This window comes from Pelodiscus sinensis, chromosome 2, assembly GCF_052426305.1.
Source record: "Pelodiscus sinensis isolate ZL-2025 chromosome 2, ASM5242630v1, whole genome shotgun sequence".
Classification (NCBI taxonomy): domain Eukaryota; kingdom Metazoa; phylum Chordata; order Testudines; family Trionychidae; genus Pelodiscus; species Pelodiscus sinensis.
In genome coordinates this window covers 52,162,807-52,185,078 of record NC_143053.1, presented here as the reverse complement: position 1 = coordinate 52,185,078, position 22,272 = coordinate 52,162,807, and the positions used below count along the sequence as shown (strand labels likewise).

At 42.2% G+C, this 22,272-nt stretch overlaps 1 protein-coding gene across 1 annotated transcript in view; it reads right to left on the bottom strand.

The window, feature by feature from the left end:
- Positions 1-1,870: 1,870 nt before the first annotated feature.
- IL7 (interleukin 7) overlaps positions 1,871-22,272 on the bottom strand; it is a 38,538-nt gene continuing 18,136 nt past the window's right edge. The window contains exons 2-5 of the mRNA XM_075920481.2: positions 21,786-21,925; positions 17,776-17,862; positions 11,798-11,953; positions 1,871-9,483 (exon numbers count right to left, since the gene is read on the bottom strand). Of these exons, the coding sequence (XP_075776596.1) occupies positions 9,334-9,483; positions 11,798-11,953; positions 17,776-17,862; positions 21,786-21,925 (533 nt within the window). The 3' untranslated portion in view covers positions 1,871-9,333. The remainder of the gene's footprint in view (positions 9,484-11,797; positions 11,954-17,775; positions 17,863-21,785; positions 21,926-22,272) is intronic.

The following is a 22,272-nucleotide window of genomic DNA, read 5'->3' as shown; positions in this document are numbered from 1 at the left end:
ATTGTCTTGGAGTTAGAAACAGCAATTACATTGGGATGAATAAGAAACTGACAATTCTTTTGAGTACCTTCTGCATATTTCCATTTGCAGAAATATTTGGCTATAGAAGTGTTGGCACTATTACTACCTCAATTCCTTCCAGATGCTGCAGTTTAAGGGTATGAATCATCTTACATCCGCTTCTTTCTTTAATTAGTGTGCTAATTTAAAAAGCCCAGAACACGCACATAATAAATAAATAGGATAGTGATAGTAATAGTTTTAGATGAGTAGTACAGTAACTTAGTAATTACATTAGTGTAGTTCATATATTTTTTCTTAATTTGCTTAGAAATAGATACTAGCTATAATGGACATTAGCACAAAGAAACAAGGCTTCAAGAAATATGTTGCATCTGACAGGTTTTTTTCCTTTGATGCTCAGGTATGGAGCTTGCAATGTTCAGGTGAAACATTGCATGTTGCCAAATATGGAGCACACTTACCCTGAGCCAGGAAACATAGATAAAATACCCTGTGAGTCTGTCTGCTATAGGACTTGTTCCTTGCTATGTGTACAAGATCTAAGATTTCAAAGGGGTCTGGCAGAAAAATAAGAGACCAGAGTCAGCTCAGTGTACATCTGCATCCACAAAGTCATCCAGATCCATGATAAGAGCTTTGGTGCCAGGCTCCTGTTCCAAGTCACGTGAGGTTCTGCCAGTGAGATCCTCAGCTCTGACCTCTGTCAAGATACCCATCTCGGATCCAGACAGGAGTTATATAGATCTATGAAATGTGCACAGAACATCTACTGCAAATCCAGGGATGAGGAGTGCTAAGCATTTATCTAGCAGTTCTTATTGCTTGCTTGGAATGAAATTAAAGACTCCAGTTCCAGATCTGTATCCAAGTATATGGGCCTGAGATCAAAGGCTGCAGATCTATCAGCAAAGGACTACAATGCATAATAGAGCCGACAGCTCTAATTCAAATGTATATGTACCCTTTTATGGATCCAACAGAAATGCAGTATCCCACAGACAAGACACCTGGAAAAGAGAGAAAGTTGCCTAGTTTTATTGCCTCTTCCATCTCAAACCCATATAGGGTCACCAGGGAAAATCTCTTCCACAAATTCTATTTAGGATTCCCATTTCACAGATCTGATAGATGGATCTGACAGGGGTGTCGACTCGACAGTTGCTTCCTGGAAGAAGTGTTCTAAGGAGGGATCCTAAATTTCCTGAGTATCCTTCAGAGACTGCTATTCTGAATTGGACAAGCTGACAGGAGTACCTTATGCCTCCTCAGATGCTATGGCTGTATTGGTTAACTCAGTCTCAGTTTTCTTGGCATACTAGAATACTAGATTCTGTAGGGCTAGAATAAATTCTACTATCTTCTATGGAATAGATATGCCAGGATTCTTCAGCCATGGATCAAGGGCATTCAGATGATTCCCTGCCTGCTGAACAGGAGCTAACCTCAGAAAAGGAATACCAAGAGGGACTTCCATGAATGTTCTGAGGATTCAAGAGAGTTGCAGATCAATTAATCTCCTGATGGCAGTGTTGGAATAACAGCAGTCTAGTCTCTCTGGCTATGTCTAGACTGCAGGCTTCTTTCGAAAGAGAAATCCGCTTTTTCGAAAGAGAGCACCCAGCGAGTCTGGATGCTCTCTTTCGAAGACGGCCTCTTTACATTGAAGAACGCCTTCTTTCGAAAGAGGGACTTTCGAAAGAAGGCGTTCTTCCTCGTAAATTGAGGTTTACCACCATCGAAAGAAAAGCCGCGTTCTTTCGAATTAATTTCGAAAGAACGCGGCTTGAGTCTGGACGCAGGGGAAGTTTTTTCGGGAAAAGGCTACTTTTCCCGAAAAAAACCCTGAGTCTGGACACAGCCTCTCTGAGGTTGCAATTCAATATTGTGAGTTAGTGGATAGGATAGGATAGCAATGACCCTCCATTTAGCTTCAGATGCTTTGGAGGAAATTGCCTACCCAATTTTCAATATTTTATGGTCTAGCAATGAAACTTAAAGTCTCTTTGCCCATATTAGAAAGATTATGGCAAGCAACTAGCTAATTCCCTTTGGTCCAAGCCCTCTTCATGTCAATCAGTTTCTAAAAAGACTGATAAGGTGCATCAAATCCCAGAAAAGGGTTTCTCTTATGTTCATGTGCTTCCTCAACCAAACTCCATAGTAGCTATTCTTCAAAGACTGATATCAGGCATTCAACTTTCTATCCCACTGGATAAGAAAGAAATTATCCTCTTTGGATAGAAAACTGTTTTGTTCCACACCTCTGAATATTCTGCCGAGCTATGAAGACTACATATCAGTTTGAATTGTTGAAGATGATGGTTCTTTTTTACCAAAGATCTACAAGACGACCAAAGGAAACTAATATCAACCACTATTGGTGAAGGACAAAAAGTGGCCAAACATGCCCTTTGGCATGTTTGATTTGTCTAATACTACTTCTGGAGCTTTCTTGCAACAGCATTATCACTTTGTATCTAAACCTGGCACTAGGTTCATCCTATCTCCCACAAGGAACCATAGCTAAAATAGGAGATGAATTATTTAGCTTTCAGATAGATGAAACATTGGGTAATTAAAGGAAACTCTGTCCAAAGTTAGTTCTCTGGGGCTTTATCTACACTGTCCCCTCTTGCACAAAAAATATGCAAATGAGGCAAAGTGGAATATTGCTGCACCTCATTTGCATAATTAATGAGTCTCCGTTTTTGCGCAAGAGGCTTTTGTACAAGAACCGTTCATCCTCTTTTTTTTAGACAGCTCCTTTTTGTGCAAAAGCCTCAAAATGGAGCTTCATTACTTATGCAAATGAGGTGCAGTGATAGTCCATGCTTCACTTCATTTGCATATCTTTTGTGCACGAGGGGCAGTGTAGACATAGCCTAAGAGTTATGCCACTTTAAAGAAGATTTTCTAGCCCAGTTTTCCATTATCAAAGCTAACAGATCACCTTTATTTGCCTCCTAAGGAGGTAACAATATCATCAGCAACAGGCTTAATCAAAGCCATAACTGGGGGGGAGGGGACCTTCAAATCTCATAAGAAAACAAAGAACCCCTCAAGTACCATTGGTTTGCCATGTATTAGAGCACATGTTTGACTATTAGTTGAGAGCTTTGAATTAATCTTAGCAAAACAGTTTGGAGACAATATCCAGAATTTATAATTTCACAGCTTGCACCTGGTTCCAGGTTTTGGATTCATATAATAAAAACACTATAGGGTCCTGTTCAAATCATTTCCCTATATACCTCCTTCCCTCCCTCTTCAGGGATCTCTCTTATGAGAGACTGTTATGACTAGACAAGTGCTTCTGAACATGGGTGCTATAGAACAAGTTCCCATGCTATCCAGTACTAGGGGCCCTAAAAGCATTTCTTCCACAGCTTTACAATTCAGTTATCCAAGCTGCCATCAACAACATGATGCAGTTTATGATGTGAACAAAGAAGTGGGGACTCATTTGATTTACCTGTGAAATGAAGTGAAAAAGCTATGAGATTTGCTGCATAATTTTCTCTGATAAGCTTTACACATATCAAGAGAACACAACAAATTGGTAAATCATCTCAGCAGACAATCATCACAGATGCACGAATGGTCTCTAAAACAACTTGGTAATTCAGGATATCTTCAAACATTGGGGGTTCCCTAGTCTAGATTTGTTTGCCACCAGTCTCAACACCGTATTCCCTTTCTTTGAGTGTCTGCTAATGAGCAAATCCTTGACAGATATTTTTCTCCTGAACCGGGGAATAGTTCTAATGTATGCATTTCCTGCATTCACTTTGATTTCCTAAGTTCTAAACCAAGGCGGGCAATACTTTTTAACAGGGGGCCACTCCAAGATTTTGGAAAGTGGTCAAGGGCTGCAATCTTCCTTGATATTAATGGAGGGAGGTGCGGGGTCTGGGATGGAGGTTGGGTGCAGAAAGGAGCTTGAGGTAAGGGAGGGAGTTTGCGTGAAGAAGGTATTCATGACCTGCGGCACTAGACTGCAGTACAGGGGGTTGGATTGTGACTTAGAGCAGAGAATTGGAGTATAGGAGGGGGTGCAGCTTCCCTCTCCCCTCCGGGCTCAGTTTTTCAAGTGAAACTGCCCTGCTGCCACATTTCTGAGTAGTGTGTGGGTGTGGTGAGGCAAGCAGGGAACCTGCCTGGGGCTCCCTGCAGTGTTCATGGGCCGGATCTGGTGGCTTGGCAGGCCAGATCAGGTCCACAGGCAGCATTTTGCCCAGGCCTGTTCTAAACTAAGTAAAGCAAGATTCTATCAGGATATCTTAATTGGCCCATCATGGCCAAGACAACAATGGAACATCAAACTACTTCACGTTGGGCTCTACCATTATTGACTGATCTTTGCACCATCCACACTTCAGATCTCTGCATCATATATATAGTGGCCCAATGTCTGTGACTGTAACGCTGAAATGCTGGCTGTTCCCTCTAGGCAGCACTGTTTCCTCCCGCCATGGCGCTTGGCTGACTTCTGCACCACTCAGCCGGGCCGCCGCATGGGAGCAAGTGGCGCAAGTGGCCATTTGGGGTCCGCGCTCCCTATGCAGCAGAGAAAGAGAAGAGAAGAGATAGAGAGAGGCAGAAGGCAGAGGAGAGTTGAGAGAGAGAGGGGGAGGCAGTAGGAGGAGGAGAGAGAAAGAAAGAGACACGGAAAGAGAGACCGGAGGCTCAGGAGAGAAGACCAATGTGGAGGACAGACCTGAAAATCCTGTCTTATGACGGGCTAATTGGCTAGTTTACCAGGTTGAGCAATAGCACTTCCATGGAAATAGAAAGTTCTGAGGTGTATCAACAGGAATGTCTTATATAAAACACAGGGGAGAATTCTGCTGTATTCCACTGTAAATTTGGATTTCCAAATAGTTTGCAGTTTGCAACAGCTTAATCTGTAAAGCACTATGATGATTCATACTTTCTGCAGCAGGAGAGGAAATCAATGTTGCCAATTAACGCTATTGCCTGTATTCTGTACACATTGGCCAGACAGAAAGATTATGCTTTGGTGAAGTCACAGAATCCCATCTTAGACACTGCAACACTAAAGAGTAGTAATTTCTTGCAAAGCAATTAGAATGATATCCAAAGCTGTAAATTAATGAAGGCTCATGCTGTTTCAGGGAAGCCAGCTCTTAGTCCCATTCTATGCCCTGTATCATTTTTAAATGTGAGTTTGTAGTGTTATTTTTATTACATAAGTTACGCTCACAAAATCTACATTAAAGGAAAGTTAAGATTCTGAAGGCAAGCACTCAAAAGTTAAATAATTGTGGAATGTGTATTTGCAATTCTGCATGCGTATGCATCATACTTGTTTAAATTACATGATCACATGCTATTTTCCTCATGGGACCCATGCTCTTCAATGAACGAGTAGTTCAGTATTTATTATACTTATTCACAGGGCTCGCTGAACTGCGCATGTGCAGATAGCACATGTGATCTGTCCGGTGATCTGCGCATGTGCAGATAGTTCTGTGCATGCGCAGATCGCCCAAACCCGGCTCTTCCGGGTTACAATCTACTCGCCACAGGCAAATAGATTGTATTATTTGTCGAGCCCTGCTTATCCACCTATTTCAAAATGTAGCCCCAGACTTTATTTTAGTGCCACCATCCCAATCCTGTGCTGAATACAACATTATTCACTTCTTCAGGGACATTTCTATCGTGCTCTTCTGGTGAAATGAGTGCTTCAGACGCAATAGTATCTTCAGATCTCCTCTGTATCATCGTATATATAGTAGCCCAATGTCTGAGACTCTGTAACGCTGGCTGTTCCCTCTGGGCGGCACTGTTGCCTCCTGCCATGGCGCTCGGCTGACTTCTGCGCCGCTCAGCCAGGCCTCTGCGTAGGACCAAGTGGCACAAGCAGCCGTTTGGGGAGCGTGGGCCCAAACGACCGCTTGTGATGCTTGTCCCCGACAGAGACAGAGTAGAGCAGAGAGAGGCAGGAGAGGGAGAAGAGAAAGAGAAGGATGGAGAGAGAGGCAGAGGAGAACTGAGAGAAAGAGAAAGAGACACAGAACGAGAGACCGGAGGCTCAGGAGAGAAGACCGATGTGGAGGAGAGACCTGAAAATCCTGTCTTATGACAGGCTAATTGGCTAGTTTGGTAATAGTATTGAAGACCTACTTTATAGCTCCATGAATAACTTAAGGCTAAAATGTCAAAAGTCCACTATTTTGATGTTCCAATTTTGGGAGACACAGGTCTAGTTTTTCAGAGGGTTTGACTACACTGCAGAATTTTCTGAAAAAACGGCAGTTTTTCTGGAAAAACTACAATTATGTCCACACTGCAATTGTGTTCTTTTGACAGGCAAAATAATGCAGGTTTTTTTCCCAACAACAGTAAACCTCTTTCTATGAGGAAGAAGGCTTTTTCTGAAAGAGCTCTTTCAGAAAAAGGCGTGTGTGGACGGACAAGAGGGGTTTTTTTGAAAGAAGAGGCCTCCAGGAAAAAGCACAAGTGCCCTCGTGGCCACTCCGTCCATAGTAATCACAACTTAAATGCAAGATAGCATCCAATCAATATGGATGCTATCTTTTGAAAAAGCAGATCGCTTTTTCAATGCGCTTTTGCTGTGTAGACGCTGTCTTTTGAAAGAAGTTTTTCTGGAAGATCTCTTCCGGAAATATTTCTTCCGATAGAAGCCTGCAGTCTAAACGTAGCCAGAGTACTTAGCGTTGTCCTTAGGTGTGATGTTCAGTAACCACTCTGAGCCAAGAAATCTGACAGTATTCCATTTCATTCACTGTCTGATTTCTAACTCACTAGCAATGCAATGAGCGTCTGCATAACACGACTGGTTCCAATGAGCTCTTGCCAAACCCTCCTAAAGATACACTTCCCCACAACAGGGATAGAATCCAGTTCTCCAGGATGCCATTCAACTTCCATTGCCATTAAGACCATCTTTTCACAGTCACCCGCCTTTACTACATACCTTCCAAATCTGCAACAAATGAGGCAGGGCCCTATAGACAACAGCCTCTTCATTTCAGAATACTGATTCTATGCACAAAATTAATAGTGCTCTAGAAATGAATGAGGCAGGGTCCAGTGGAAAAAATGAGTAACAATGTAATTAAAGACTGCATCATAGTGCATGTGCATAAGACTGAATTAATCATGCCATGCTCAGTCTCTGCCTTCCTGGGCTGGAGTGTGCTTAGTGCAGATTGAATCTTCTGAGAATGTAGCTGCTAAGTTTCTAAGGAAGGTACGTAAACTGCGGAGTTTTTAGGCTTAACTTCAAAAGGCATAACCCTGACAGGGTTGCCAAATTTCAAGCCCTTAAGAACATAAGAGCTGCTATGCTGGGTCAGAACAATGATCCATCCAATATTCTGTCTCTGACAGTAGCTATTACCAGAGCTTCCAGGGGAGTGTACAGAACAGGACAGCTGGAGTGATACACTCTGTCTTCCCCTCCCAGCTTCTGGCAGCATATTAGGACTGCCCGGAACATAGGGTTAATATCCCTGACCAATTTGGCTTACTAGTCATTGATGGACCTGTCCTCCATGAATGTATTTAGTTCTTTTTTGAACCAAGTTATACTTTTAGTTATCACATCCTATGTCAGAGAGTTCCACGGGTTAATTGTACATTATGTGAAAAAGTACTTACTCTTATATGTATTAAACCTGCAGCAATATTAGTCTGAAGTAGACACCTGGCATGGCAAATTTCAGCCTGAATAGCGTGAAAAGGTTACAAAACTACTGAAAACAGGATCGTATCATGGGAAGAATGTGATGGGGTTGCTCCTCATATCAGCCTGGAAGAAACTGAATTAGGTCAGATGAGCCCAATCAGACTTAACTGCTTGCTTGAATTCAGCACACAGGGCAGGGCAAGGTTCCCCTCATATCCATTGCAGAGTAGTGTTGCTTGAGGCAGTGAACAGGAAGACTGCCTGAATCACTATAGGATGACATAGGGGCGCAAACATGAGGCCTGCCTCACACTGCTTGGGCACAGAGATGTTGAAAGACTCCCTTTCACTGCTTGGCCTGAGTCACAAAGTGGCTATGCTAAAACTCCATCTGTGGGAAGAGAGTAACAATAATGCAAGGGAAGAAAAGAGGTGGTGAACCATGTAGATCTAATTGCTTGAAAGAGGTGCCACCCAGCAGTGAGTACAGCACGTGACAGTCAGTTACCTTAACTAAAGGTGACATTATCCCATCTGCGTCAATGATGTTTCCATATGCCAAAAACAAGAACAGAAGCAATTATACCAAAAGAGACACCATTTTTTTAGATATATTACAAGTGGGTTTTGTTACAAAAGGAGTAGTAATATATAAGTAAGAAATTGTGAGGTATAAGCAATTAATAAATATTTATACATTCATCAAAATTAAATATAAACATTTAATTGGTAAAATGCCAATATATTATTCTCTGAAAATATTCATATCTTAAGTCATGTCTGTCTTATATTAAATACACTATGTAAAATATATACATAAAAAGTCATCAAAATTAATGTAAGCTGTTTCAAATAATCCTGCACCTAAATGTGATGACTAAATCCACAAAACTGGTATTTTCTCCACTCAGCCAATCTTGCCTGCGTTCAGGAGCTACCCTTTTCTCCATTCCATAAACCTTATTCTGTCTTGCCTGTAGCTACTTCAGTAACCTCTGTACTGTATCCCTGCAAAATGGATACCTCTCCTTAACATGCTTAAGATAATTTATTCCCCTCTCCTTCAATGGCACAGATCTGGTTTCATTTTTTTGGCCTTAAAAGTAGCTTGCAGTTCCCATCAGAGACTAGTATTTCAACTATTACTGCATCAACAGAACTGGCTCAGGAGCCATTCTTAGTTACCATACCTGTTTAGATCTATGATGTAGCTATACAAAACATCATAATTTGACATTTTGCTTTCTTTGCCATTTCCAAGATTATTTATCACACTAGGCACCTAACAAGTTTCTTTTCATCTTAAAGTAATATAAAGCTACTCAGAAAATATGACCAAGTAATTTTGTAGATAGCTAGAGTCTAAGTACTTTTCAGGGCATAAAGATGGGGCTATAGCATTCTATTGGTTTTTTGCTTCCAACTGTGTTGTTCCACTTCTTTGACTTCTGCAGTCCAATTCGTTGGTCTCCATTGGCTCTGTCCCCTGAAACAAGGTATAGGTTCTTCTCATCGGGACTTTTGCAAAAATTATGTATGTAAGCAGACAAAGATACCTGAAGAATGCATGTGAAGTGCAAAGGTGTCTAGCAATGTCACTTTGAAAAGACAGGACTGTATCTTAATTTTTTTTACCTAGCAATTTCTTTTTCAAATTTATTCCAGCAGGATCTAAGGCTAGATATAGTTTCCTTTAGTTCACATAATTCTTGGCAACATTTTTTCCTGGAGTTTTGTGTCCCTTGTGTGTCTTTCCTGGTTTGTGTAACCTCTGTGCAAATCTGTAAAAAATATTTTAAATTGTTAACTGAGATGAACTTTTGTTCCTTTCTGCATAGAAATACTTTAAAACTACCAATAAATGTAGCTATCCTACATAAGAACAGCTATACTAGGTCAGACCAAAGTCCTGCTTTTCAACAATGGCCAATGCTAGGTGTCTCACAGAGAATGAACAGAACAGGTAATTGTCAAGTGATCCACTATTGTCCATTCCCAGTTTCTGACAAACAGGTTAGGGACACCATTCCTGCCTATCCTCCTAATAGCTGTTGATGGACCTTTCTTCCATGAATTTATATAGTACTTTTTTGAACCCTGTGAAAAGTCTTGGTCTTCACAACATCCTCTGGCAAGGAGTTCCACAAGTTGACTGTGCATTGTATGAAGAAATACTTCCTTTTTTAAAACCTGGTAACTATTAATTTCATTTGGTGACCCCTAGTTCTGTTATTTACTTTCTCCATACCAGTCATAATTTTATAAACGTATATCATAACCCCTCTTAGTCATTTCTTTTCCAAGCTGAAAAGTCCCACTCATTTTACTCTCTCCTTTATATGGCAGCCTTTCCATACCCGTAATGAGTTTTGTTGCCTTTTTCTAAACTTTTTCCAGTGCCAAGATATCTGTTTTGAGATGAGGTGACCATATCTGCATGGAGTAATTCAAGATGTGGGTGTGCTATGGATTTAGATAGAAGCAATAAAATAGTCCCCACCATATTATACATGTAATTGGGATTATGTTTTCCAATATATATTATTTTGTCTTTATCAACATTAAAATTCATCTTCCAGTCACCTAGTTTTGTGAGATCCTTTTGAAACTCCTCACAGTCTGCTTTGGACTTAACTATCTTGAGCAGTTTAGTATTATCTGCAAACTTTGCCATCTCACTCTTTACCCTGTTCTCCAGATAATTTACGAATATGTTGAATAGGTCTGGTACCAGTACTGACTCCTGTGGGACACCACTAGTTACCTCTCTCCATTCTGAAAACTCACCATTTATTCCTATCTTTTATTTTCTATCTTTTAATTAAGTGAGCCAGAACACCCAGACACACAACCAGAGAACTCAGTCTTGACTTGGAAAGAAGTATGTCAGCTACTGAACTGCCAACTTCTGGTAGCACCCAGGGTGCTTTGAAGTTTTCATATGTAAGTACTAATCTGTCCTAATCCTTGGTTATTTAACGCATGTAAAAATCCAATAACTATTACAGGATGAAATTGAAAAATTATGATACAACAATATTATCAGAGAGTACATCTAGACTGCGAGAATCTATCAGAAAAAGATACATAAAATGCACTCCACATTTTGAGTATCTTTTTCCGATACTTTTGTCGGAAGAGGCTTTTTCGAAATTTGGCCCATCTAAACGGGGCCAAATTTAGGGAAAAAACCCTCTTTTGAAAGCCCCCTTCTTCCTTGTGAAATGAGGAATATACAGAGGCGTCCTGAAGAGCTTGTTTGCTCTTCTGCAAAAAAAAGTGAAAAAGTAAACACGTTCCCTGGATGTGGTAAAGTTTTATTCTGAAACCCCCCCGTATTCTAGTCGTACCTTGAGTGATTACCATCAAATGTTGTTTTTCTCTAAAAAGTCATATAATATGACTGATTAGTATATAAGCTTTGAAGTGCATTCTCTAATTGCTGCAAGGGGAACTGAATGCCTGAAATTCCTATTGATATTAATATAAGCTGTCCCCAAAATATTCAGTTTAAAAATGAAAGTAAAACTATCTTTGCTTTTAGTGTGCAAAAACCAGGGATCAGTAGAGAATCAGGCTGCACTTGATGCACAGTCTAATTCATGAAGACTAGCTTACTGGCCATGTTTTCCTCAATTGTATTTTGATAAGGCAATAAACGTATTAATTCATACAAACTATGCAAATAATAACAAAGCTATATTTTATTTGAAGAGGGAAAAAACAATAAGTCTGCTCTCATCTACAAAGCTGCTCTAGTGAGCTAACTGTTAAGTGGTCGATGCAATGCCAATTGGAGTCAATGGGAACCTATCCATAGACATGCATGAGCTTTACATAACAGCCTTAAACTCCATATCAAGGAATATACTGTATGGAAGTGTTTCTTAAACTTTTTTAGGTCGAGGAACACCAAACAATAATTTTTTGTATGGGGAACACCAAGGATTTTTTGTTGAGCAAAAAAAACGGTGGTTGTTTCATGTTGGCAGATGGTAGTAATCCCTTATTCTGAAGAGCCTTATTAGATAACAATGTACTTCTTTTTATTAACAGAATCTGCAAGATAGTTTGTAGGTTCCCACAACAACTTACCTCTTTCCTTTTGCTCCATTTATCACATTTGCAGTGTAGAATGTCTAATGTCATACACGAAACATGAGCAGTTCGCCATCTGAACTCTTCATTGATCTTTTGTTTATAAAAGAATTTAAGCAAGTCACATGCCATGTTCCGTAATGACCTTATTTCCTATGAAAAAAGAAACAAAGAAAAGATGTCTTGAGTTTGAATGCCCTTAGATTTTATATCATTGTTGGCTATCTTAGGGTACGTCTAGACTACATGCCTCTGTCGCCAGAGTCATGTAGATTAGGCTACCAGACATAGGAAAATGAAGCGGCGATGTAAATAATCGCCGCTTCATTTAAATTTACATGGCTGCCGCGCTGAGCCGACAAACAGCTGATCAGCTGTTTGTCGGCTCAGCGCTGTAGTCTGGACGCGCGGGTGTCGACATCAAAGCCATTTGTCGACCACCCAGGTATGCCTCCTGGGATGAGGTATACCTGGGTGGTTGACAAATGCCTTTGATGTCGCCACCCGTGCGTCCAGACTACAGCGCTGAGCCGACAAACAGCTGATCAGCTGTTGGTCAGCTCAGCGCGGAAGCCATGTAAATTTAAATGAAGCGGCGATTATTTACATCGCCGCTTCATTTTCCTATGTCTGGTAGCCTAATCTACATGCCTCTGACGACAGAGGCATGTAGTCTAGACGTACCCTTAAAGTCAAAGCTGTTGAGTAGGCATTAATTTTTTGAGAAACTAGTATGCTGCATGCTTCCAGTATATCATGTGATTAACCTGACTACATTTTCAGACCCTTGTAGTGTATTACTAGATGTGTTCAATTCAGTCTGCAATCACAACTGACAATGGTGGGTTTTGCCCTTATCTAGAGCAAACAAATGTATCAAATTTTTAAAAGTGATTCTGTGATTTTGACAACTACCCTCTGGTACCATGTGTCAATAGCATTTGTATATAGGACAGTGACAGCCCTCCTCCCCCTATCCCTTCTTTCCAGCAACTCAGATAAGTGGAGTAGGAGGGTAGGCTTGGAATGAACATGTGCCAACATCTTGAACAGTTACACAAAGGTAGTAAGTATTTTTTTTTCTTTTTTGAGAGATTCTGGCATCATCCCTAACCTGCTGAGTGAGAGCATAATGAGAACCAATATCAAAGTTGCTGGGCTACAAATGTTCTGAATGGGGATCTGTGCTAAAAGTACTGCTGAAGACACTTGTGTCCTTGCTGAATGAATGATTAGGGTGGGAACAGTGGCTGGTTTGTAACACATGCAAATACGTGACATGATCCATGATTGAATTATCTGAGCTGAGAAGGGAAACTTTTCATCTTGGCTGTAATCTACAAACAGCAGGATGGATTTCCTAAACTGTGCAGTCCTTTCTATGTAGAAAGACTGTGCATGCCAAATGTCTAAGGCAAACCAAAAAAACCACAAACCAAAAAAAAGCCCTCTCATTGACATGATCCCAACTGAGAACTGAAAAAGTTACTCCGCACATTCCCCTTGTGCACTAGAGCCTAGGGAGCCCTGGCTAGTAGATCTTGTGTGCTTCACAAGAAGGGGGGGGGGGAGAAGGGGAGGGCTGAAGCACCAGCATGAGCTCCTAAATTTTGGGAAGGGGGAACCCTGAACCTTGAGGGCTAGATCCAGGCAAGCTGGGGGCCACATCTGGCCTCCGGGCTTTAGGTTGCCTATCCCTGATCTACGGAGTGAAGCCTTTGCTCTTCCTTGTTCATATGTGGTTTCGGATAGAAAACCAGTAGGACGATAACTTGATTACTATGGAACTCAGAGACCACCCTTTGGAAGTAAAGCTGGTGAGGACACAACTACACCTTAGCCTTAAAGAACACAGTGCACAGTCACTCCAAAGTCAGGGCATGGATCTCTGAATCTCTTCTGGTGGAAGTAATAGCCACTTAAGGTACATCTACATAATAGAGTTATTTGGAATAACAAAATGCGCGTCTACACTACAAGCCTTTATTTCAAAATAATTTTGAGCTAGAAAACGTCTTACTCCTCTAACCGTCATTTTATGAGTAGGAAAGTCGGAGGAAGAATGTTCTTCCTTGTACTTCCTGCTGTGTAGACCACACCAAAAGCCTAGTTAAGCTATATCAACTTCAGCTACGCAATTGTTATGTAGCTGAAGTTGCATAACTTATTGCAACATTAGTCCTGCTATGTAGAAAGTTTTCTTCCAGGAGAGGTAATACGGTAATAAGCAAGTTGTCAGTGGCTTCAGGTGATAAGACAAGGTTGAGGTCCCAAGGGTAGAGGGCGGGCGACTGTCACTCTTGAGAGTGTCGTCAGAGGCATGTAGATTAGACACATAGTCAAAGTCAAATGAAGCCGCGATTTAAATGATCGCGGCTTCATTTAAATTTACATGGCTGCCGCGCTGAGCCGACAAACAGCTGATCGGCTGTTTGTCCGCTCAGCGCGCTAGTCTGGATGCTCCCCTGTTGACATCAAAGCCCTTTGTCGGCAGCCCCGTTATTCCTCGTGGGATGAGGTTTACCGGGGCTGCCGACAAAGGGCTTTGATGTCGACAGGGGAGCGTCCAGACTAGCGCGCTGAGCGGACAAACAGCTGATCAGCTGTTTGTCGGCTCAGCGCGGCAGCCATGTAAATTTAAATGAAGCCGCGATCATTTAAATCACGGCTTCATTTGACTTTGCCAAAACAACAAATCTACATGGCTCCGTCGACGGAGCCATGTAGTTTAGACGTACCCTAATTGACTGCTGTTTTAAGTGCAGCAAGTACTCTAGAACAAAAAGTAGCAAGAAGCACATAGCCAATAAATGCTTTTGGGAAGACCAGATAATGAAATACTTCCATTCTGCCAGAATGTCCCTGATGAAAGACTTTCTGCTTCCTAGTAGAACCTGAAGCATCTTCTCTGAGCAAACAAGTTCTGTAGGATTTAGCCATGGAGCTTCCAGGCTGTCAGAGGGACTTAAGGTCTGGGTGGAGCAGATGATCATAGTTCTGAGAGATCAGGTCTGTTTGTAGAAGAAATGGTTTTGATGACACCACTGAGAGGACCAGCAGAAGGGTGTACCAGTGTTGGCAGGACCAACTCGGAGCTATCAGAATGAATCACAGTTGGTCCCATTTGTTCTTCAACATGATCTTGTACACGAGTGAACAGGAGGACATGCACAGAATAGGTGACATATCCATGGAAGTAGAAAAGCAAAGTGACCTGAGACTGAGACCCAAAAGGGAGCAGAATTGGTGACATTTCCTCTTGTGCTTTGTAACAAACGGATCTGGGGAGTCCTTCACTGCTGGAAAACAACCTTCACTACATGTAGGCATAGGATCCACTCATGGTGATTGGGGAAGGATCAGCTGAAATGATCTACTATCTCATTTTGTGCTCTTGGTGGACAGAAGTCCTCTGAGTGAAGTAAGTTTTATACAAAAATCCCACCACTAAACTACCTCCCAACACAGAGGGGAAGAGTGAGCGCCTCCCTGCCTGCTGATGTAGAATATGGCTGCCATATTGTCTGTTGGAATTGACACATTTTTGCTTGTAACATGAGGCAGGAACATCTGACAAACCAGGACAACTGCCCTGAACTCTCTGACTTTGATGTGCAGAAAGAACTGGTCCTAGATTCAAGGCCTTGAATTCTGAGGAGACACAAGTATGTTCCCCAGCCCAGTGGTGAGGTGGCTGTGACCAGGGATAGTGATGGATGGGGCCACAGAAAGTTATGCCCTTGCAAACTGCCAGTGGGTTCTGCCACCAGGAGAATGAGTTAAGAACCAGGGGAGGGAACGGTAAGATCAAATCCAAATGGTGGCAGAGTACACTGTCTTTCTCAGTCCTCATTTGGCCTCTGACCAGATGTACATTGAGCTGCACCCCTTATCTCCTCAAGAAAGCTGTTGCTACTGCCATGCACTTTGTAAAAATGTGCAGGGTAGTTGGCAGGCCAAACAGGAGAATTGCAAATTGGTAGTGCAATTCCCATTTAGATTTTTCAGGGACATAGGAGGTTCCTCAGATATGTAATGGAACATATCTGAGGAACCCCTATGTTCCTAATTGGACCTGGATCACAATGGCCAGCTTCCTTTTAGACAGTACCAAGGGCTGTGGGAGTATCCCAATGTGGGTTGCACTCTGCTCTGGTCTTTATGTGTGGCCATCCTAGAGGATGGAGAACGTCCTCTATTGACTGGTGGGTTTTTTCCCCCCTCAGCATCAGGGATAGTAAATGGTGCTCAGGTGCCCAGACAGTTGCAGGAGTGCTCCTCATTGACACCAACATGCTTGGTGCTGAGTCTGAATGACCTGGCTCCAATGGAGGTCTGATGCTGCTTCTGTTAAAATGGATTTCAACCTAGCATCCCGGTCGTTATTGATACAGGGCTTGAAGTCCCTGTAGTTCATGCAGTTCTCCCATACATGAGCTTCCCCTAAGCCGGGGTGGGCAAGAGGTGGCTAGCGAGCTGGATTCAGCCCACCAGGCCATTGGATCCGGCCTATGGCCACCGTGCTGGCACCCTTTCTACATAGCAGCTCAGCCACGGGCTGCTAATTGCTCTGGATGCTGGGGAGCAAAGGGGAAGCTTTGAATTCTAGGGGCAAAATTTCTCAGCTCCCATTGGCCAGTTTCCAGCCAATAGGAGCTGAGAAATTTTGCTGGAGGCGAAGGGTACGTCTAAACTACATGGCTCCATCGACAGAACCATGTAGATTTGTTGTTTTGGCAAAGTCAAATGAAGCCGCGATTTAAATGATCGTAGCTTCATTTAAATTTACATGGCTGCCGCGCTGAGCCGACAAACAGATGTTTGTCCGCTCAGCGCGCTAGTCTGGACGCTCCCCTGCTGACATCAAAGCCCTTTGTCGCCAGGGGCAGCTGGAGAAGAGGTTTTAGGGTGAGTTTGATTAAATTTGTACTGAGGTTTCAGTGTAGAATTAGCCAAGTGGTTTTGTTTCTTTTTATGTGTAACCTATTTTGCTCTGCCTGTTCTCCCTTATTATCACTTAAATCCTTCTGTTTCTACTTAATAAAATCATTTTCTATTTTCTATCAAACCCAGTGTAAATAATTATTACCTGGGGGTGGAGGGAGGGCAGCCAGTGTGTATATTCCCCCTTTCATTGTTAAAGGTGGCTTACCCTTATCGAATTCTTTGGGGGTTGATCCTATCTGAGAAGTGCTATCCCAGGAAGCTGGGTCCTGAACTGCATTCTCCTTGAATCTAAAGAGGTTTAGAGTCTGTACTGCTTCTTGGTGGGGGCAGGGATCTCAGCTCCATGCCTTGGCTGAGGACCGGGCAGTGAGGAGCCCCAGAGAGCGGGAAGGCGAGGGGCAGTGGCCTTGTCAGCAACCCAGGAGTCATCCCTGAGGGGTCATCTGTGACCCACCCCATTACACCATTGAGCAGGGCTGGACTAAGGGGTGGGAGAGCCGGGCAGCTTCCTGGGGCACCAACCGATGGGGGGCGCCTGATGGCAGCTGTAAGGGGCGCATGGTGCCTTATAGCTTCCATCAGGCACTGCGTGCCTGGCTCCTGGCGGGCTGCAATGGCTGCCCGGGGTGGAGGCCGCGTTAACCCCCGCAGTGCCTTCCCTCCGCGGCCGCAGGGCCCTGCATGGCCAGGCGCGGCCCACCCAGGCGGCCCTGGGCATGTGCCGTGCACCCGCCCATGTGCCCCGGGGGCAGGCTCACACATGCAGTGTGTGCCTGGAGGCAGGCCCGCGGGCCCCGGGGGCAGGCTCGCGCATGTGCTGTATGCCCGGAGGCAGGCCCGTGCGCCCCAAGGGGCAGGCTTGCGCATGCGCCGTGTGCCTGGGGCACCACCGCCCACCCAAGGCGCCAAAATGGCTTGGGCTGGCCTTGCCATTGAGTTAATATTTTCTGATGGTTGTGCTCAGGGTGTCTAAACACTTGCATTGCAATAGACACGAGCAAGCAGTCAAAGAAGAAGTTGTCTTTTACCTGAGTATCATTGCAGAAAAACACACTAGGGTTTTCACGTCTTTTATTCCTGCAGCACCGGTCACGTAATTTTCCAGACATATTTTCCTATAATAGATCATATGTTAAATAATATAATGAGGTTCTAATCAGGCTGGCTTGATTTGTCTTTCAACATTTGGTGAGATTAACTCCATACACTGCTTTTTGGGATGGCACCAAGAATAACAGTTGACATAGAGTTTACTGTTTTATTTCTTTGCAAGTAAGCAAAGAAGGAAATAATTTAGCTGTAGTTTACCAGGATAGCTATTTATAATTTTGAAACTACAGATTCTACTTAATTACTTGATTCTTAACAGTGATTTTTATTTTGTTTTTGTTTAAAATTTATCTCCTTAGGAAATATACATAGGTTGATCCAAAGCATCTTCTAAAAATATGAATAGAAGTTGTGCCTAAACCCCCTAAATGTCTTCAGCTGTAAGTCTTGCCCCTTTGCTCCATCACTGTTTATTCCCTTTGTTTTCTTGTTCTATACCTTTCTTTGTCACACCGATGCTTGTAGTAACTTCTAACTTTAACACATTTTCTCCTTCTCTTCTTTCCAACCTTTTCTTAAAAGTCTCTCTGTACCTTGCAGAGAAAATGGGTTAATTCATACTAGGGAGTTAAATTTAGTTTAATCAACAAATCGACTAGTCAATGGATTTTCCATCAACTAGTCGATTAATCAATAAGCAGAGGAGCTGCAGCAGGGTTAGCTCCTGGCCAGCAGGCTCTTAATACATTTACAAAGCAGAAGTGCAGCTTCTGGGACTGGGCACGAACCAGGAATCAGGTAATTCCCACTTGAGCTCGGTCCCTGCTATCCTCCACTTCCTCTACCCCCCATAGAGAAGGTGCTAGGGGGAACGGTCTTTTAAGCAGCTCCTCAGCTCCTGCTCCCTCCTTTGTTGTCTCTGATAGTGGCAGTATGGGGGCAGCAGCAACTAGTTGATGAATTAGTTGACTATCCAATAAGCTTGTCTAGTCAACAATCCAATAAGCAAAATTAGTCGCTTACACCCCTGATTTATATCAATATTATGTCATCCTATGTTTAAAAAAAAAGAGAAAGTTTTAGTTATTCCTATCCTTTCGGTTTCCCTTTGTATTTTTGTCTAACTTTGACATTGTTTCAGCAGCATGCCTGAACAAAACTGACTTTAACTTTGGAAACAGCAGATTCATTAAGCACAGAGCTAGTGAAGTCCTAAAGAGTCAAATATTCAAAGAAATAAAACAATTAAGAGAGCATAAAACAGCTTTGTTTGCTGAAGTACTTGAAATTGCTTTCCAGACACAAGAAGCACTTAACAGGTCCAACTGACCTCTCAAATAGCTTGACAGCAATCACTCTGATAGGTAGCTAGGTCTCGGGGTGGGATAAAAGGGGAGTGGGTGAAGCTCTGTCCCCACTGGAGTTCATGACAAAATGTCTACAGATTGCAAGAGTGCCAGGATACAACTAGAATTCTGCAAATCTGCTGATATCTGCAGATCATTTTGGGAACTGGATGCAGATACAATTTTGTATCTGTGCTAGGCTTCAGATATAACCCACTAGTTGCCTGTTGTTAATGTTTCTAATCATCAGACATGAAGAAAAATCACAATGAGCACTGTCACACATAATCTTTAATAAAAATATTTTACTCTTGTCACTCTTTTAAACTCACCCATAATTTAGAGGAAAATAATCATGGGAATCTTGGTTCCTGAGAATGTAAGAAATACACAGCATAGTGTAGGGAGAAATCATTGTTATTCTCTGTGTATTCTGACATTACTTACTGACAACGTTTTTATTTAATATTTTTGCTGTCTGAACCACTGCATTTACAGAAACCTAGATCATATTTAGCCTGGAGCTTATCCTTACATATCTTGCTCTGAGTCAGAGTAGACAGAAATTAGTAACTAAAACGAAAGTAGTATTTCTTTACATGCAAACTGCAGCAGCGCGGTATTTTATCAGAGCTGTTAATTATGATGACTATACTTTTGCTTCTAGACTGCAGGTTCAAACAGGGCACAGTTTTTGTAATAACTGAAAGTTATTTGCTATCACTATGGGATCTTAGACAAGAGGATAGTAGACCCTTTTCACCACTAATACAGTATTACTAACAATTCTTCTGTTAGTAATCTAGGCAGGCAGACAAGTCCTGATTAGACGCGAACACTGAACTCACTTCTCCAAAGCTAAGGGAACACATATTGTCTGGAAAATGAAGGAATCTGCACAATTGGTGCTTGTGCTAACCATATTCTGTGAGGTCTTCAGATTTCAATATTCATAATCCCATATCTTTCATGAACACTAAATGCACAGTTCTTAAATAAAGGTTAAATAGCAAATTCTTTGATTCTTTTCTAGTTTCCTATGGAATTCTAACAATGAGGAAGGATGAGCATTAAAATGGAAAAAAGACTGATTTATTCATTAAGCTCCTATTTTGGATGATGTGGAGAGTTGTTGACTCAAACATTCCATTTAAAATACTAGCACAGAGGTATACAGTAAAATACTAGACTAATGGTCTGAGTATGTCAGCCTTCCCCTTACCTGGCCTTTCACCTGGCTTTCAAATTAGGGATGTTGAAATGCATTTATTTGTGTAAATATGTATCTGCTGAAATTTTCAGCGGGTACACGTTTACATGCACGGGAAGGGGAGGTGGGAGCCAGTGCCCCCGTATCTCTCACACCTACCCCACGCTGCTGCCTCTGTATCAGAGGCAGCAGTGCAGGGGGCAGGCAGTTCTGCGGGAGCCAGTGTTCATACCTTCTCCCTCCTATAGGAGGCAGCAGCACGAGGTAGAGGGGAGGCAGCTCCATGGAAGCCAGCAGGCACGGTGAACCAGCTTAAAAGCCAGCTCCCCATGAGCATTGGCTCCTCTCCTTCCCTGTCCCCCTCCTGCCTCTGATATAGAAACAGCAGGAGAGGGTTAACTGATGAACCCAGGTCATCAGTTAACCGTGTACTTAGCTACACATTCAGTTCCCTATTTCAAATATGATGATTATTTCCAAAACAGAATCACTGGCAGCAGTGAGAGGTAGAGATAAAGACTGAGGGCTAGTTTTGTGCATATGTTCGACAATGGGCATAAAACTTAAGGCAAAGTTATAAAAAGATGCAAATTATGGGTAAGATGATGTAGCTCTTGCTCAAATTTAATAGTATTTACAAACAACTACTACATAAGGGTATGTCTACACTACCCTCCTAGTTCGAACTAGCGGGGTAATGTAGGCATACCACACTTGCAAATGAAGCCCGGGATTTGAATTTCCTGGGCTTCATTTGCATAAGCGGGGAGCCGCCATTTTTAAAACCCCGCTGGTAAGAACCCCGTGCAGCGCGGTTACACGGGGCTCGAACTAGGTAGTTCGGACTAGGCTTCCTATTCCGAACTACCGGTACACCGGTAGTGAAACGAGGTGTACCGGTAGTTCGGACTAGGAAGCCTAGTCCGAACTACCTAGTTCAAGCCCTGTGTAGCCACGCTGCACGGGGTTCGAACCAGCGGGGTTTTAAAAATGGCGGCTCCCCGCTTATGCAAATGAAGCCCGGGAAATTCAATCCCGGGCTTCATTTGCAAGTGCGGTATGCCTACATTACCCCGCTAGTTTGAACTAGCAGGGTAGTGTAGACATACCCTAAGTGCTTTGCAGTGGGATTAGATATTATACAATCTATATCGAAATGTTTTATATCTCTAACTGTCTGATGCAAGAGCATAATCATCTCTGGATCATTTGTACTTGGAAATAACTACTATTACAGCTTGTTGTGAGTGTAAAATTAGAGGCTACACTGGTATTTCCTCTAACAAAAAAACAAATAACAAAGATCAGCACATCTATTTTAACATGTGCCTTTAAATGTGACATTTAGCATGAATGAACCTTAAAACTATTCACAAAAAGACAACTTTGACTTTTTTTTTTAAATGTAAAACAAAAGATTATGACTACCTACCAGAGAATTAATATCTTCGCTTAGGACATTCTCATACTTTTCTCGTATTACAGCTGTATTTTCCATCACACAAGTAGATGAATTTACTGGCAACAGAACTACTAATAGTGGCAGAATTCCAAAGACAGACCTAAAAAAAACTAAATTACAACATAAATCAAATACATATTTAATAACATGGAGTAGTTTCTATTAACTATTATATAATGATGTGGGTTTTTAGTAACTTTATCTGGGACTTATTGTATAATTTTACCAAATAACTGGTACATTAAAGTCCTTCGTATGAAATGTTGTGAAAATGCCTTTAAACATACCTTTCTGACAAGATATCTTTTAAATACATTTTCAGAGCATGCTGCCCGAGGCGGTGTTAACATGAAATTAATTAATGCAATAACTATATTGAAGGGACAATAATCTCCTTAAGGTTAGTTAGAAATCCTGACTTCCTACAGCATACTGCAGTTGAAATATACAAGTTTTC